Source organism: Lissotriton helveticus, chromosome 7 (assembly GCF_964261635.1).
Source record: "Lissotriton helveticus chromosome 7, aLisHel1.1, whole genome shotgun sequence".
Classification (NCBI taxonomy): Eukaryota; Metazoa; Chordata; class Amphibia; order Caudata; family Salamandridae; genus Lissotriton; species Lissotriton helveticus.
This window is the reverse complement of record NC_136068.1, coordinates 1187809268-1187828268: the sequence shown is the minus strand read 5'-3', so window position 1 is coordinate 1187828268 and position 19001 is coordinate 1187809268. Positions and strand designations below refer to the sequence as shown.

At 44.5% G+C, this 19001-nt stretch overlaps 1 protein-coding gene across 2 annotated transcripts in view; it reads right to left on the bottom strand.

Annotated features, from left to right (window-relative positions):
* Positions 1-3761: 3761 nt before the first annotated feature.
* The window catches only part of SMURF2 (SMAD specific E3 ubiquitin protein ligase 2), a 1185768-nt gene continuing 1170528 nt past the window's right edge, over positions 3762-19001 (bottom strand). For both annotated transcript variants that reach the window (XM_078654335.1, XM_078654336.1), the window contains one exon: positions 3762-6586. In XM_078654335.1, the coding sequence (XP_078510461.1) occupies positions 6487-6586 (100 nt within the window). In that variant the 3' untranslated portion in view covers positions 3762-6486. The remainder of the gene's footprint in view (positions 6587-19001) is intronic.

Sequence of the window (19001 nt, the reverse complement as noted above, 5' to 3'; positions counted from 1 at the left end):
TGTCCTTGTACTGTATGCCCTTTTTCATCCTTCCCAGGTACCAATGTCTAAATTTAACTAAGTCTCCAAAGATTTTTGCTTTGATTAGTGTTTATTGGCATTTGACTCACAAAATATTGCACTTTCCCGAGTCTGTGGTCATTTAATGAAATAAGGTAAATTGTTTAGCCATACCTATTATTCTAACTACTCGATCCATTTACTTGAATAACTTAAATCCTCAGTGACAATGAATTGGTAAGTTATGGTGTAAGGTAAAAGTCATTATAAGGTAAATAATTCCTGATTGTCTGCAAATAGATTACCGGTTTATTGATTGTATGTTTATGGGCCAGGTGAGTATGTTGGGATATGAGTAAACCAAGCTGGTAATCTCACGCCATCACAGGTACAAAAGACAAGACAGCAAAATCCCTCTTGGTCTTAGATGCAGCTTGGTTTTGTGTGTATGATGCAATGCCATATGTGGCCAAGGGTGTGCCCAGACATTAGTCCAGTGCTCTCTGTTCCACTGGAACCAAGCAGCACACGACTGAGCTGAAACCATACTTGGATTGCTTGTGTTGTGGTTCAGAGAAGACCTGACTTGGCAGTTCAGGCTGGACTGTTCTTATTGGAGCAGGACCAAGGATGATTTATGTATGGCTGGGTCTAATCTCAGGTGGCATAGTGGTTAGACTATTTGTAAGCATTCCTCCCATCACTTTTTGTGTGTTTGAAATAGCCAGATGCTGTCAACTTTGCCACATCGGTACCTGCTTTGAGACCAGCGAATCGTCATGGACTATCTCCTCATAGTCTTGTGATGTTTTGGCAGGTCATAAGTAAAAGGCCTAAGACCTTCGAACCATAACAACCGTAGCACTACTTCTCTTCAATGCAGTGGCTGATGTTCCACATATGTTCCTCCTTGCCACTTCCATCATTTTGCTTTCCCTATCAGGTGGAGTAGATGTTTCAGGTGCAGATGCAGGGTTTCTCACTACCGAGACAATGATAGTCTGGTCTATAGTAAAACTTCAAGAAATCTAGGTCTTTATGAGAAGAGTTACATTTCTTGCACATATGTAAAGTTGCTGCTTTTACATGGGCTGGCATTAGCAATTTATCCCCTGCAAACTCCAGCCAGCCTGGCACCAAAAGAAGTAAAGGTCTTGGATGTACTCAAGGCTGCAGAGCATCCATTGAAACATCACCAATCCTTTTGGTGCCCCCAGCGGGATATTTATTTTAGTCGCACCTCTTACTAAAACATTATGAAATACGGAGATATCCACAAGGGACCCTTGAAGAAGAACTCACATGTGATGTGGGTGTATAGGATGATCAAGTCAGCGGAGTGGGAACATGAGTGAATGGAGCAGGAGACTTGGCAACTCTACGTTTTCATGGCGTGCATGCATACTCTGAATACTTTAACTGCGATAGAGGTGTTTTGGGGTCAGAAATGACACCATGAAACAGCCTGTCTTGTTACAGGCAACTTTCTTACTGGAGACAAAGATGTCTGCCTTGATTTCATCCTTAAAGGGGGATGATGAGGAGGAGGAAGAGGCAGATTTAATGGATGGAGAGGAGTTTGTAGAGATCTTCTTGTGGTATCATGAACCTCAAGGGTTGTGGTGTTAGTTCAGCAGACTATGTTGATCTTATCCTTTTCTTATTTATTTATTTAATTTATTTTATTTTTGCAATTTTTAAAGCGCGCAAATACCCATAAGGGTGTCTCGGCGCTAGTGTTTACAGAGCTCACTGATGGTGTGACAGGGGAGTTAGGAAGATGAGAACAGCCATGTTTTAAGGCTCTTTCTGAATTTGAGGAGCGTGGGGGCAGTTTTGATATGAAGTGGTAGGGTGTTCCACAGTTTGGCTGTGGCGGTTGTGAAACATCTGTCTCCCCAACTGGCCTTTCTTGTCCTAGGGACGTTCAGCAAGTAGGCAGAAGAAGATCGAAGGGTCCTGTGATGTTCCAGTGGGCGGAGAGCTCTTTTTAGAAACTGTGGTCCTGCATTATTCAGCGTTTTATAGGCTATGCAAAGAGCCTTAAATTTGATTCGGCTCCTAACCGGAAGCCAATGTAGTTCCTTGATATGAGCTGAGGTTGAAGTGAACTTAGGGATGGATAATAGAGTTCTGGCCGCCGCGTTTTGTACTGTCTGGAGCTTGTTGAGAACCTTTTCTTGGGCATTCAGGAGAAGAGAGTTACAATAGTCGGTTCTCGAGAACACCAAGGTGCTGATGAGTGTTTTGCCCGCGGACTGTGGTAGGTAAGGAAGTAATTTTTTAATTTTTTTTAGAGTGTAGAAGGCAGATGTTACAACAGCATTGGCGTGGTGTATGAAAGTAAGTGAATTCAATAGCATGAGATACGGCATCAAGTTCTTTAACGTTAATTTGGTCGAAATCAAATAGTATCTTGACAGCAAAGTCTCTCAGAATAATTTTTATTGGCTCTGAGTTTGTGGACAAAACCGACAGGAGACGCTTTTGTGCACTTGGAACGTTTTCACATCGAAGACCTACTGCTTCGGTGAAGGTAGCAATATCTTGACATCTAATATGTTGGTGCCAAAGTTCTTGCTGCCGTCAAGGTCCTCAATGGCTAGCAGGAATGACATTGATAGAACTATCAATGACTATGTCACCTTATTTTAATTTTCTGACCTCCTCTCCCTGGATCTCCCTCTGAGAGGATCCTTGAAAGTTTCTAACATCAAAACAGTGGAGCTGAATATTCCCTGCAGGCCTATCTGCCCTTTTCTTTTAGGTATTACAGTTTCACCTGAAACCATGTGTCTCCTTGTCCTGGAGGGCCCTTTTTGACATTTCTTGTGTGAATATGGTAAACAAACTTCACAAACCTGGTGTGGATCAGTAGCTGCCCTTTTTCTTCCACAAGAAGGGCATGTCACAAAAAAGTGATTCCAACTGGAAATTCCAGTAGCCAGTGACTAGATGTTAAAATATTGAATGAGGTCAGAGTGAAAAATATTTGAAATAATGCTTTTTGAAAAGTCTAGAAGCTAGAAAAAAGCAACTGACTGTTAGAAGGCAGTAAAAGTCATCAAGAGCAGTGGAACATCATAGAGCCCTATCAGGCTATACTTGTTCTAATTGTTTGGACATGTAGACGGCAGTTCACAGATACTGCAATGCAATTTTAGGAGGAAGTTTTGTCGGAGGCATCTGTCAGTATGAATTTGAAAATCCTTACTTTTTTACAGATTTTGGAGGGTTCTCCTCAACATTTGCCTCTGGCGTGTCCTGGGATCCCACACACGTTGGGGAAATATTCTAAGGTAAATGATCATCAATAAAAGTAGTATGATGCGGAATTAGTGTTTGCCTCTTTGCCTTAAACCCTCTGCGGATCACACATTTGTGACTTGGTTCTGGGGGTTCGCTTAGAGAATAACAGAGAAGTATGAGGGGCTGAATATTATGGTGCTTTTCTAAAGTTCCACACCCATTTGTTCTACTCCCAATCCCCTTATTTTTGGTAGACACTCCCACAGGGCTTAGGAGTCGATATTTCAAGAAATAAAGATCGAGTACTTGAAAAGTTCCTTTAATTGTGCATTGATCGGATTTTGGGAGGTACTTGTCCTTCATTTATTTTATTGGTGAGTGGTTTCAAATGTGTGAGCCCAGTTGTCAGAAATAGGAGCCTTTTAATTGAAAAAAGATCTACACAAAAAAAAAGACAAATCTGTAAATACCGTGACGTTAGTCTAACATTTAAGAATGAAGGAAAACAAGCATTACTTTAAAACATTGATGCCGTGACAGTGCAAACAGCATACAATTTATTGCTCAACATTTGCATGGGTACAATATACAGTTTTGTTTTATACATGTATTATTTTTTAAAGCTCTTAACAGCTGGATGACAATACGATGGGCATCGACACTAGAAACACTCTGCAATAAATACAAATATTCTGAAAATGAAAAACAAAATGTTTTGCCAAATTAGTAAACGGGAGAAGGTCAGAAATATGAAAAGTAAACGAATTACATCTAAGGGAAAATTAAAGAACTCTAGTCAGTTAATAGATCCATTCCAAGCAATGATTGAAAGAATAAAGGAAATGGAATTACATCTGTTGGCAAGGTGGTTATGTTAGAAACCAGAGGTTTGATCCGACAGTAGTACGAGGAAGCACACTTATGGTGATGAAACAAAGCCTGCAAATATATCTGTTGCTTTCACTTCTATCAATGCAACCAGTTTTGATCCTACCAGACAACCAACAATTAAGTAGTGTTATGGAAAAAAAGAGGGAAATTTGTGTGCCCTGGACGAGAGTACAATAGAAAAACCATGTCTGTATTAACAATAAAACGGAACAATTGATTTGGTAAAAATCAATTGTCGATTATGACAACTGACCCAATGTGCAAAAAAAGTTGAGAACATATTTTACATCCTGTACACAGCACCGTAACCAAACTCTTTTTAGAGGGATACATTAAACCCTCTAGAAAACACACAAATTTGAAGCCTGCAAAATAGTCTCTTTTTCATAATTAAAACATTCAGAAAAGAACTGCATAATTACAAAATATTTCTTACAAAAACTATGCAACTAAAGAATGGCAAGAGGGAAACCCAGCAAAGGAGGCAAGAATGCAATAAATATTCACATTGATCAAAAAATGCAAGGTCAATATTTCATGGCATAGGGTGCTCTTACGCTAGCACCTCGGGGTTACAATTTCCGTGATTTTGAAATGAATATTTAACAGGCCATAAAAGACAGCAAAAAATATATCAAAGGATTTCTCGGTTTAAAAAGTGGAACTTGTAACCTTATCTGAAGTGGCATTTTAGATGTTCCCAAAGGTAAAGGCACTCAAAATATCTGGTGTACTGCTTTCTTTTGTAACATGCATCATTGCACAACACTCTTTTAAAGAACTTCCTAAGAAGAAAGCTCATGCTTAAAAGTGGAGATGCCAGACTAGATGTCCTACAAAGGTCACTGGTAGGAATTGGAACACACTTCATCAAGGGACAAATAGACCATATGTATGACTCTGAATATTTGACAACATAGAAACTATGTCACAATATAAAAAAATATATTTCTCATGTAACACAGCATCACGGGGCATTTGACTGCATATATCATGCAGAAGCAAAACAACATTTAGACCGGAAATAACTTCACTAAACAATGGAGAAACATTTGTCCTTTACTAATCAGATTCCCGGGAGATGTACATTGCTCTGTCACATTTTATTTTAGTGCTTTTAAGGGGTCAATACATTTTTAGATTAAAACATCAGTAAATGTACACAACTGTCTGAATATGTACACCAGTTCAAATGCATACATTGCTGTGGGTTTGACAATATAAAGTTTTAGAAACCGTTGTCTGCAATTCATTGTTTTTGTTAAATCGGAATGAGTGCTGCACCATACACATTTTCAAAAATCAACTACTCACAATTAAACACAATCTCCATTGTCAAGTATTTCAGACAATCTTTCGCCTCACTGAGCGGCACTATCATTCGATGGCAGCCCACATAAACTAGCAAGACTAAGTACTTCTGTCCTGTATTAAAAAGATGTTTACCATTATTTTAAGTACTGTCTGAAAAAATGTTTTAATACATTCAACGTCTGAGTGAGAGCAATGGCATTTTCTAAGAACACAGAATTCGACCGCTGACAAACATCACATTCTAAATGTTTGGTCATCAGTATGCATTTAGCAACGTGCAATAGTTTTCAGATGATAATTATGAAAATGCTGGCTTAAAAATCGATATAAATATTCCTTGTAGAAAAAGGGGCTTGTGTGGTTTTTTTCATGGTACTGTAACAAATCAAGATAATCAAAATGAAATATCTGATTTAGGCAAACCATGCTTTGTTCTCAAAATACAAAAAACCTTTTCTTTACACTTGAAATTAACTTAATACCAAATATAACCCTTTCCCTATTTTGAAATATAAAAAGCAAATATTGGTAATGAAAAGACTAACAGTTTTATGTATAATTGAAGTCATTCAAACATTTTCTAAAAAAAAGAGCTAGCAAGGGTGCTGTTCAGTTTCATATGCTCAGATGAAAATGGTCTGGTACCGACGGTTGAAGGTGAGGCTTGGTTATGTGGCAACAGGAACCAGTTAGGACAATGGAATAGATAACCTTTCATTAAAAAATAAAATAAAAAAAATAGTAGTCTTTAAGTGTAGAATACTGCTTCGCTGTTGAAATTTAGGGTAAGTCAGCATTTCTTAAGTTCAAGATATTAGTTTTAAATAGCAGCTCAGAGTAGTCGCATGGCAAAGGCCAGGGGAACCATTTTTCCTTGGAAAATAATCCCCCAAATTGTCCTTTCCCTGTACAGTGTCCTACGGTTCAAAGGGAACGTTTTCCTGTATTTCAAGCAACTCTTGAATCACGTCTGTGTGGAGATTTGTTTGACGAAGAAGCATATAAATAAAGTCCAGGGTAAGCATGAGGAGGTCACTCCACAGCAAACCCACAAGTCTCTTCAATGGCCGTTAGCAGCTTCTCATACAGCTTCTCATAATTTTCATAGGGAGGAATGTCGATCCGATTGAAGCTATGAATCAAAAACAAGCAGAGATACAATTAATTTACAGGGTAAAATTCGTCCCAGAGGTTTACATTCTTGATGCTTCAGTCTCTACTGCCATCTTACATTACTGCAAGCACCATTTTCAAGTAATCTTTCATAACAACTGCAACAGTCTAGGCTTTCCAGTTCAACTAATTTCCATTCTACTTGTAGATCAATAGTATTTGTAGCACATGCTATTGCACAAAGAAACAGCAGAAATCCCAAACAAACAAGGCAGACACACAGAGTTAATCTTTTAAATTGCATAATTATTTATATGATAACTTTACTCCCATGAGCAATACACAAGTTACCTTTTGCTGCCCAGCATTGGAAATTTTATATGGGCACTGCTAAAAATGAAGCAAAAGAAGCAGAAGTAGTTGAGTGGTAGTAGTACAACACCTAATGATATGATAATCATGTATTACTAGCAGTAGTTAACATCTAAACAATTCAGCATTCAAATGATACCCTAAGAGGGCATCACCCTTGACGAGTAGATCTACTGCTCCACCAAAAGGCTCACAATTTTAGTTGTTTGCGGCTGTCCACTCAACATATGTTAGAACAGATCAACATGAGGAAATTTACTGGAATAAGGTAGCAGCACAGTCACAATAAGTGGCTCAAAACAAATGTGTTGCAAAGGAAAAGCTGTTGATAGTGAACCATGGCCAATTTCATTTTTCGCTATTGCAAGGCTACCTGTTCCCCATAGGATAGAATGGGGAGTTTGTTTATAACATCTTATAAACATAACTGGCCCGGGGAATTGGGTAGGAAAAATAAAGTTTAGTATGCCTGAACTCCAAATCTAAAGATGCATCTTTTAGTGAAGTTGATTTTTACATTGTGTTTGTAAATACCACTTTTAGAAAGTAGGGATTTTCTTGCTCAGCCATCCCTTGTGCCTCAGCTGGAATGTGGATTACCTTTCTGGGTTTTGGATGGTAGAAGCCTGGGGAGATGGAGTGGCTCCAGATAGTCTATGTGGGTCAGGAAAGGGCGAATACAACTGGGCTGCAATTGGGGGAGATTTCCTTGCACCTCAAAGGGCCTGGTCTGCCTCCGACCATGCAGTCTCCACCTCCTGCCAGGATGTCACACCTGAGAAGGCAGAACTGGTTCTGGCTGGGAACAGAGACTTTCTGCCTAAGAGATCAAAGGATTTTGGAATATAAATATTGGGTCCCAGACCCCTGACTCTTGGAGCTCTTTTGCACCAAGAAGACTGCCAAGAAGAAGAGCTGGAGAAGCTCTGAGGAGGAACCACCACTTTTCTGTGTGCTTTGCTTTGTTGGCCTGCAGTGGCTGCTTCTGTCTTGGGCAGTGAAAGGACAGGACTGAACTTACTGCAATCTACTTTGTGAGTTTCTCCAAGGGCTTGAGGTAGAGCTTGCCCCCTGTTCAAGAAGTCTCAGGTACAGCAAAGACTTCAAGCTCTTCTGCCCTCAGCACTGGGGACTGTGTGTTTTGTGCTGCAACAGAAGAAAAGCAACCGGACAACGTCTATGACGCCGCTGCCAACTCCATGTCCTGAGGGCACCGCCGCAATGCGACCCTGATCTCACCGGCTACGCCTGCTGACGCCGCCACTGCTCGCACCGTGACCAGTGGGCACCGCACTCTGCACCATGTCGCCCCCGACGACGCTCCCTGCCGAAATCTAGCTTGCACCGTGGTTCGAGGGCATCGCTCGTAAAGTTACACGATGCACCGCCCTCATTCCACACCGCAGCCTTGCCTACCGCCGGCACCATCGACTCCAGTTAGTCAGCCGACGGTGCTTCAGCAATGACGACGCTACTGCTTGCACCTCGACCTGCCAGCACCGTGACGAGCACCGCATTCAGTTTGCACCCGACCCTGGTCTCACCGACACCATCTGATGCCGCCACCAAGCCGCTGCTCGCACCGCCACCTGAGGGCACTGCAACGCACCGCTGCACTTCACACCGCAGCAACCTTCAGCCGACGCCAGCGCTCCTGACTACAACAGAGAGGAGTTCGATCTGCAACACGTGTGACTTAGAGGGCCCCGAAGAATCCTGCACCGACCTCCGGAGCAGATGCCTGCAGACGCCATGCTTTCGGAAACTCAACGAGAGGTCGCTGATGCCCTGCATTTCTAAAAGGTACTGTTTGGGGTCTTCCCGCCACCGTAGCTGGCCCGCAACGCCGCGGTCAGCCAGTCTGTTTGGATTTGATTGCTCACGACGCCTTGTTAGCCCCGGAAGGAGCTATCGACATCAAGGAACTGTTTTTCAAGCATATTTTGATAACCGAAGATTTTTAAGTATTGTATTGTGGATTTTTATTGTTTTTGGTCTTGCATAAGTATATAAAAATATTAGATATTTTTCTAAACTGGTGTGGTGTCCTTTTGTAGTGCTTACACTGTATCACTGTTGGTGATGTGCAAATGCTTTAGACACTGCCTCCAAGATAAGCCTGACTGCTCGTGCCAAGCTACCAAGGGGGTGAGCAGGGGTTATGTTAGGAGTGTAACTCCGTTATCCTGACTAAAGTGGTGGCTTCTGCCCGACTTTGGCACATGCCCTAGCCGACCAAAAATCCCATTTCTAACAAACCCTAAAAGCCCTTTACTACCCCATACCCTTACCCATTCCTGAACCCTAAACAGTCTTAAAACACTTGCAAGCATACCCTCACCTGAAACCTAAAAGACAAAACCAGTTACCCTTACTATCCTATACCCTCACCCATCCCTGAACCCTAAAAAACCCTTCCTACCTCGTACATTTATCCATCCTTTACATTTTACCCCCTTAAATGCTGTCCTGTACCCTTACCCACCTGAGACCTAAAAAATTCCCATTAAATCCTTTACCATCCAGAATCCTTTGAATATTTTCAAACAATAAAATGAAATCATTAAAAAACAAAATACTTACCTGTATGGTAAAGGATCACGTGATAAAGTACCAAAAAAGGGCTGTGTGGTATGAACCTGCGGGGTAAAGCCTGTAAACAGTTCTGAATGTATTATGTTCTGTTCTGATGATGAACATTTAATTGTCTACACAAGGTTGAAACAGCATTAGCACATAAAATTAGATCAAGGATGCTAAGATGATATTAACTATGTCGTCGTGAATCCTGATACTAGGAGGTAGGTATTGTTTGCAATACTTTGTTTGTATACACACACGTTGCCTTTGTTCTTCACCTTTTCACTGTGTGACCACTTTTGAGCACAATGAAAATATAGAAGATGGATATCATGTAACTAAATGATGGCTAGTTCCGCTAGGACTATTGGGCTCTACAATGCATATTCCTTTGATGAAACACTGACAATTGCTTACCTACTAAATGCAAAGTTTTATTTATATGAGTCCATATTGAACAAGTTGCTTACCTTCGGTAACCATATATCTGTAGGAAACATTAGTTAGTGATAGATTCCTTACCTTAGAATTACCCCCAGGTGTCAGACTGGATCTGGAACCAGTACCCCTGCGTGTCGGAAGGTGGCGTTGTGCGGCAACGTGTCAGTCATTGGCGTCGTGGTCGCTGAGATGATGTCGCTGGCAGCTTCTTAAACGCTGCCCTCGCGCGCTGACGTCAGTTCTGTACAAGACTTTCTGCGACAGGAACGCAGAGCCATGCAAGATACTGACCACTGGTGCATTGAAACTAGGGCCTTGAAAGGGATTACCTTAACCCTAGAAATCAGTTTGCAGAACGCGGAGGATGGGTGGGGCAGTAAGGAATCTATCACTTACTAATGTTTCTTACAGATATATCGTTACCGAAGGGAAGTAACTTGTTTGCGTGAAAGAAACACGTTAGTGATAGATTCCTTACCTTAGAATAGATACCCCAGCAATACCAACCCCGGTGGTGGGTCTGTGAACCAAGATAACACCAGGAAGTCCCGGAGAAAAGAACGGCCAAATAAGCTGTCTCCCCGGACTTGGCTGTCCAGGCAAAGGTGCTTAGTAAAAGTGTGCAACGAGGCCACGTAGCTGCCTGACAGATGTCTTGTAAGGGGACACCACGTCCCAATGCTGAAGAAGCAGCCGTCCCCCAGAAGAAATTGGTGAGCAGCCCCACCGGCGGCTCCTTTATCGCCAGAGAATAACAGGCTTTAATACAGAAGACTACCCACCGAGAGATAGTCCGGTTGTGTATGACCCGACCTTTCTTGGCACCTGCGTAGCCAACAAAGAGCTGGTCATCCACCCGGAACTGTTGTGTGCGATTCAGGTAAAATGAGAGCGCACATTTTGGGCCCAGATGGTGGAGCCTCTCTTCCTCTCTGGAAGAATGCGGAGGCGGAAAGAAGGTGGGCAAAGTGATGGCCTGCCCGATGTGAAAGGCAGTGACAACATTTGGCAGAAAGGATTGACGTGTTCTGAGCACAACCTTGTCCGGATGGGCCGACAGAAAAGGAGGCTTGCAAGAAAGAGCCTCAAGCTCACTCACTCTCCTGGCAGAGGTGATGGCAACCAGGAAAGCAGTCTTCAAAGTTAACAGACAAAGAGGACAGTTATGAAGAGGCTCAAAGGGAGCGCACATTAAATATGTCAGAACCAGAATCAAGTCCCACTGGGACATCACAAAGGGAATAGGAGGGAAGAGATGAGTAATGCCTTTGGGGAATCTATTAACAGGGGAATTGAAAAGAGGGCTGATCAGGAAGCCTAAGAAAGGCTGAAATAGCAGAAAGGTAGCCCTTGATAGTGCCTTAGCAGAGTCCTGCTGGGTCAAAGAAAGAAGGAACAGTTGGACTTCAGAAAGAGGGGCAGAAAGGGGATCCACAGCCTTTGCTGTGCACCATGTCACAAACTTGTTCCACCTGCAGGTGTATACCAACTTAGCGGAGGGACGCCTGGCTGCCAGAATAACATCACAGACTTCGGGAGGAAAGTCGAAAGGAATCAACTGCCGCCGCTCAATCTCCACGCAAAGAGGTGGAGACTGGACAGGTTCGGGTGGAGACTGTTCCCTACTGCTGCGACAGAAGATCCTCCCTAAGAGGCAGACGGATCGGGAGATCAATGGTCATACTGAGTAGCTCTGGATACCAAACTGTTCGAGCCCAGTCCGGAGCCAGAAGGATAACTTGGGCCCGGTTGCGCCTGATTTTCTTCAGCACTCTGACCAGAAGTGGTGTAGGCGGAAAGACGTACAACCGACCGCAACTCCACTCGCGACAAAAAGCGTTGCCTAGCGAGTGCCGCCTTGGAAATTCCAACCCACAGAACTGCTGACATTGCGCGTTCTCTTCGGTGGCAAATAGATCTAACCAAGGCTCTCCCCGCTGTTGAAAGAGACCTTGTGCCACCTCCGAGTGAAGACGCCATTCGTAATCCATCATGCATCTGCGGCTGAGTTCGCCCGCCCTGGCGTTTAGTGAACCTTTCATTATCTGATAGATTATAGTTATAATGGTGACGTGGAAAGAGTGTTTAGCCCCCTGCATTTTATCAGTGAAAGGGGAAAAAACTCAGTGTCAGGAGATTTCCTGACCACTGTTCACCAAAAACAGCATATTTCTACACAATACCCAAGATACACAAAGATCTGAGGACTCCACCTGGCCGTCCGATAGTATCAGGCTTAGGTTCCATTCTAGAACCGGTCTCTAAATTTGTAGAAGCATACTTACGAACCCTGGTGCAGAAAACCTCAACATATCTGAAAGACACGAAGGATGTCCTGGCATTACTATAAAAATGCCTTTTGACCCTGAGAAACAACTACTGATCAGTTGTGATGTAGAAAGTCTGTACATCAGTCTTTTCCATAACAAGACTCTGACCATCATTGAAGATCTACTTTTTGATACAGATTGGGAATATCAAACACCCCGAAACGTCATCATGGAGTGCTGCAATCTGGCATAAAAAAAAAGAATTTCTTTGAATATAAAAAGACCCTGTACCTCCAAAAACCCGGGACCAGCAAGGGGAGCACTTTTGCTCCCAGTATAGCTGGTCTGTATATCCACCATTTGGAGAAGCTGAAGATCTTACATGTTAACAACCCCTTCCATAACCATATACATATATGGAAAAGGTATATGGATTATATACTGATATACTGAATAGCCTAATTAGTCCGGACGGTGCAAAGAATGAGTTCCCCCCCTCCCAGGAACTCTGTGAGAACCTAGCAAGGTTCTTTCAGAATAAAATTAAACGGATTATTGACGATCTGGGGTGGAGCAGCAACAAACTTTAGCATTGGCTGATTGTGGCAGCCCGCTGACTTTTGGGGTAGTTTATGAACAGGGGGGAGATAAGTCCCTCGTGGAATTCGCGCAGCTGACTGCAGATGAGTTCAGGGGAGTGGCCTTTGGTATTATATCCGGGTCTCCGCTTGACCCGATTCCACTAAAAATCTGGAAGGAGTTCGAGGCTGAGCTCTTCCCCACGCTTTGGCTGGTTTGCAACCAGTCGCTTACTACTGGAGTGGTTCCACCTCAGTGGAAACAAGCGGTGGTGACCCCTTTATTGAAAAAGCCCACCCTTGATCCTGAGTGCCTAAAGAACTTTAGGCCCATCTCGCTTCTACCTTATCCAGCAAAAACTGTAGAGCGGGTGGTGGCAGGCACTCTTTCTAGACACCTAGAACAGCATAAGCTCCTGGAGGAAGTCCAGTTTGGCATTCGGGCAGCCCATGGCACCGAGACGGCCTTGGTGACCGTGCTGGATGAGCTTCGTTGGCGGGCAGACAGGGGACAGGTAGGGGTTTTGATCCTGCTTGACCTGTCTGCCACCTTCGATACGGTGAACCATGGAATTCTGCTGGATAGGCTAAGAGAGGTTGGGGTTTGCAGGTAGTGCCCTTGCGTGGTTTGAGTCCTTTCTTCAGGACAGAGAACAAGCTGTGTCCCTCCTTCCCTTCCAATCCGCCTTTTCCACAATCTAGCATGGCGTTACACAAGGTTCGGCAGTTAGTCCGATATTATTTAACATCTAGATGAAGCCTTTAATTGGAGGGAGACGAGTCAACTTCCTTGGAAGTATTTCACAACTGCCTGCGAGATACGGCGGGCTGGTTGAAGGCCAACTTCCTGCAATTCAACACAGGAAAAACGGAGGTGCTATACTGCCCAAGGCCTAGGGTGCAATCTCTTCTACCCAGCAACTTCTGGCCTGCGGATGTTTCCCCATTGGTGCAGCCAGTGAAGGTAGTGCGGAACCTGGGTGTTATGTTTAACAGCGGACCTTACCCTGGAGGCGCAGGTTTCAAAGATAGTAGCTGGATGTCTGGCCATTATTCCACTCCTGAGGAAAATCCTTTCTCTGTTACCGCCCCTTGCCCGGGTAGAGGTGGTGCGGTGTACCGTGCTCAGTAGGTTAGACTACTGTAATTCCCTGCTGTTGGAGTCTCCAAGTTATCTTATGGATAGACTCCAGAGAATTCAGTCTGCGGCGGCAAAATTAGCCCTGGGGTGGCCAACAAGATCTTCTTCAAGGGCTCTGGCTCAGCTGCACTGGTTCCCGGTGAGACAGAGGGTTCAATTTAAGTCTCTCTGTATGGCCTTTAAAGCTCTCCATAGGTTGGGCCCTTCTCGTCTACAAAGGAAGTTCTCGTGGCATGCGCCGGCCCGCAACCTACGATCCTCCTCGGCTAGGTTGGTGACTATACCTAGGTTTAAGAAATCCAAAGCAGGAGGTAGATCGTTCAGTGTGGCCGCGGCGAAACTATGGAATGCCCTTCCGGCTGAGCTTAGACATGCCTCCGACCTCCTCGCGTTTAGGAGGCACCTGAAAACATGGCTTTTTCCAAACCCCTAGCTTGCTATCAGTTGGCCCCCCTCCGATATGAGTCTGTCAGCGCCAGGATGCCTTTTTTAGGTGAAAGTGCGCTCTAGAAGTGAAATAAATAAAAAAAATATTAATAATAAATCTGGGATGGAGACGAAATCACAGCAAAACGTTTCATAACATGGCTGAACTGCCAAGATGAATTTCTGAAATTCACCAGCACCATAACAAACAAAGAACCAGTCTATCTCTATTTGAATATACATCCTAAAGGAATTAGACTGGTGACCACAACCCAATTCAAATCCCCTTTGAAGAACTGTTTGCTGTTATACCAAAGCTTCCACCCGAGACATCTCCGTGATAACCTCCTGTACGGGCAATTTTTACGCCTAAGGAGAAATTGCACGGAAATTGGTGATTTCAAACAACAATCAGGAGTCCTTAAAAAGAAACTTGAGAAACGACAATACCCAAGGAAAGTGATTGAAAAAGCCTATAAAAGAGCTTGGAACAATTGCCGAAAGAGTCTCTTAGAACCACAACCACAAAAAGAAGAGGAGAATTGTCCAATCTGTATCACAACATTCAATACGAACTCCAACCAGATCACAAAGATTGTGATTAAACATTGGAGGATCTTGAATAGTGGAGGAATGAATCTCCCGAAACCAATCTCCTCGCAGATGAGGAAGGAGCATCAGAGATCTGGTGGTGCACACAAGACCACGGGAGAAAGAATCTACAATACAAACTACACTGCTACCCCGAATCACAGGCCATAATCCATGTGGAATGTGCAATGTTTGCAGATTAACTAAAAAAAAGCAAAGAAATAACTTTCCGGGACGGCACATGATGGAAACAAAGGCATTTTACAACATGCAACACAAACAATGTGATATATCTAATCATGTGCCCATGCCAAAAAGAATACGTGGGAATGACCACACGCCCCGTAAAAATCAGGATTGGAGAACACAAAAGCAACATCAAATGTAAAAAGAAACCTACAAAAATGGCTGCGCATTTCCTGGAAATGGGGCACAAATGGGAAGACATTGCTTGGACATTGATAGAACAGGTCCAAAATGAGAGCTACCTATTTGACAAAGAACAAAGACGGGTGTTTCGCCTGAGAACTTATGACACAGGTATGAATGATGAAATTCCCTAGAACCAACTAGAACTACCCAGTGCAAACACCTAGAGACCATAACTGCGGAGAGGCACCGTGAAGAGCTTATAAAGCGCCCTCCAGGACTGACTAGGGCCCACGTAACCTCTTCACTTGACAGGGCTATCTGCTCCAAGTCAAGTGATGCCACAAGATATACTAAAAGGAAGTGACTATTTTTGATCTATTAAGGTATCCCTACATATCGAGAAGAGACCCTATTCCGTCTCAGCAAAAGGTGCATTAATCATACTATACAAAGTCCTTTTTCAGGTACACTAGACATCCGTTTTTTCACGGACAGGTCTTCATATTTATGAACATAAGAAAAGCGCAAGCGCTCAGAATTGTTTTCTTCCTTTTTACATTATTATGTTTCACCTTTTTGAAATCATAAAAGTCAGATATCGACTATCGTCGACTATGTCCAACCAGTACCACGCTAGAAGAAAGACTAACAAAACGCTGGAACCTGGAAATGAGGTGTGGACTTCCTCACACCAGCGAACGACACACTAATGGCGGCCATTTCGTGAAAAGTCACGCTCTAGTGTTTGCTCACTCTCACATGTTTAGCGCCTTTCCACACAGCTGCGAAGTTAAATACAGGCTCCGGACGCTCAGAAACCGTTGATCAGAGCCACGAGAAGGTAACACCCGGGAGAGTGTGCAGCCCTGACAATGTAAGATGATGGTGAAGTCTTTAAAATAGCCGCCCCCAAACCTAATCGCAAATGCAAAGCTCTAATCTCCACGCAGTGTCTGACTACAGGCGCCCTCCCCTTCTGTGATGTATGTATAAGATATCATCGCTTTGAGAACAGGCGTGTATGTTTCATAATGTAAATTCTGAGCGATGCCGTAGACCAAATCACAGGCTGATGTAGAAAATAATGTGTGTGTGTGTGTGTGGATGACATCAAGTGTGTTTTAACTGTTTCTAAGAATCGTGAGATGTTTTTATACCTTGTGAGTAACCCTTGATAAATGCAGCATTGGGCAGCACAGCACCGACTATAGAGAATGAGTATGGCGCCAAAAGAAATTTGTGAAAAATATATCACAGTGATATTTACCACATAATTGCGTGGGCCACATAATGGTGATGTGTGTTTCCAGTACAGCTTTTTACTGTTGTCATTACCATTTTTCTGTTTTTTTCTTTACAGATCATTGACAAAAATCAATTAGGTTTTTTTTGCATGCAAATCTTAAGCATGCAGAACGTGTACTGAACATTGAAACGCACATGTACATGGTTTAATATAGAGTAGGGATTGCTCACAGTCCTGAAGAAGTAAGCCAAGGGGATGGCTTTCGAAACTGGTTGACCCAGTAGAGGGCCACTCATAGTAGTCCCTCGAAGTCTCCCCATTTTTTCTGTTGCCAGCTAGGGAAGGCAATAAAATTATTTTTCTTCCACTAGCAAGGCACCTTTAAAAAAAATGTGCACGGCTACTTTCCTGACCATACAACCTTATGCACTACACATAACCCATTTCAGAAATTAAGTGCTCCCACGTCTACGTAGGTCATAGCACGCCCCGCCCCGTAGAGGGACGGACGGGAAGACCCCAATGATGAAGCATGACACTGAATTAATTTTCAGTGTGTGAGGGGTATTTAAAAACACTGAGTTTTTTCCCCTTTCACTGACAAACTGCAGGGGGCTAAACATTCTTTCTACGTCACCATTATAACTCTAATCTTTCAGATAATGAAATAATTTTTTATAATGCAGTGGTTGGATCTTTTTGTTGACTAATAGTAATAAAGGGATGATTCTACCTTCATGCCTCTTCACTCCCCTTTGTTTTTTGTTCAGTGAACCTGCCAGGTGTAGAACCACCAGGAAAATGTCCTGATGTTCCAGCCGTGTCCAGAGGCGCAGAGCCTCCTGACATAGGGTCCGCAACCCCACCCCGCTTGTTGCAATACCACATGGCGGTGGTGTTGTTTGTGAACACCTGCACTACTCTCCCCTTGACAGAGGGCAGGAATGCCTTTAGTGCATGTCAGATCACCAGGAGCTCCAGAAGGTTGATATGGAGCCTGGACCCCGCCTGAGACTAGAGGCCTCTGATCTCTGCCTCTCCCATATGGCCGCCTCATCCCAGGAGGGACGCGTCCGTCACCACTGTGTGCTCCGGTTGGGGAAGGGAGAGGAATCTGCCATTGACAAAATGCCGGTTCGTGAGCCACCACTGCAAGTTGTGTGCAGTGCCCTCCGAGATCTGGACGTAATCGGACAGGTTCTCCTGATGCTGCGCCCACTGGAACTTTAGGTCCCACTGCAGAGCCCGCATATGCCATCTGGCATGATTGACCAGCAGGATGCAGGAGGCCATGAGGTCCAGCAGCCTCAGGGTCATTCTGACCGAAACCCGGGACATGGGCTAAAAGATCGGAATCATAGCCCGAATGTCCCGGACTCTCTGTTCGGGAGGATAGACCCGAAACTGTGTTGTGTCCAGAACCGCTCAGCTGAAAAGGAGCGTCTGAGAGGGAATCGGGTGTGACTTCGGCACATTGATGGAGAACCCAGCGAATGCAGGAGGTCAGCCTTAGTCTGGAGGTGGAAGACGACTGTCTGGGGCAAGCCCGCCCTCAACAGCCAGTCATCGAGATAGGGGAAGACTGGAACCCCTGATCTGCGCAGATGAGCTGCGACCGCCATCACTTTTGTGAACACCCGAGGGGCGCTGGTAAGGCCAAAGGGGAGCACGGTAAACAGAAAGTGCTTTTGGCCTACCATAAACCGTTGGTAACTCCGGTGGGCCGGCAAGACAAGAATGTGGAAATATGCGTCCTGCAGGTCCAACGCTACCATCCAGTCTCCAGGGCAGGCAAGACCTGAGCCAGAGTTAACATCCTGAACTTCTCCTTCCGATGCCGGAGATGCCGGCAGTTAAGAGCTAGGACCCCCAGGTGGGCCAGTGGGGCCCAAAGGTGCATCGGCGGGGCTCGGTGGCCCAAGGAGGCGGCCCATGGCTGACATGAAATCCTGCAGCTAGGCCGGAGTCGCAGACAGACCCGGGAAGGGCGGTAGGCAACACCGTAGACTCCGTCGGAGCCGTGGTGGAGGCACCACCCGCACCCTTAGCCACGTTGCGTGACCGGCCAGGGGAAGTCAGAGAGTGATGGCACTTCTTAGACTTCTAGGAATACTTCCTATTCCTCTTACCTGACCCAAAGTGCGAAGACTTAGATCCCGATGAAGGGTGGTGGCAGCTCTTCAACCGGTTCCTGGATCTCTCACGAGACCGGGACCTTGAGCGGCACGCAGCAGACTGCCGGACTTCCAGCAACTTTCGGGACCGCTCCCGCAAAGTCTTTGGCGCCATGGCCTGGCAGTCGGAGCACGACTTGGGGTCGTGGTCGCGCTCCTGGCAGTGAAAACACACGCGGTGCGGGTCCGTCACCGACATCATGCAATGACACTCCTCGCAGGACTTGAAGCCCGGCATCCCTA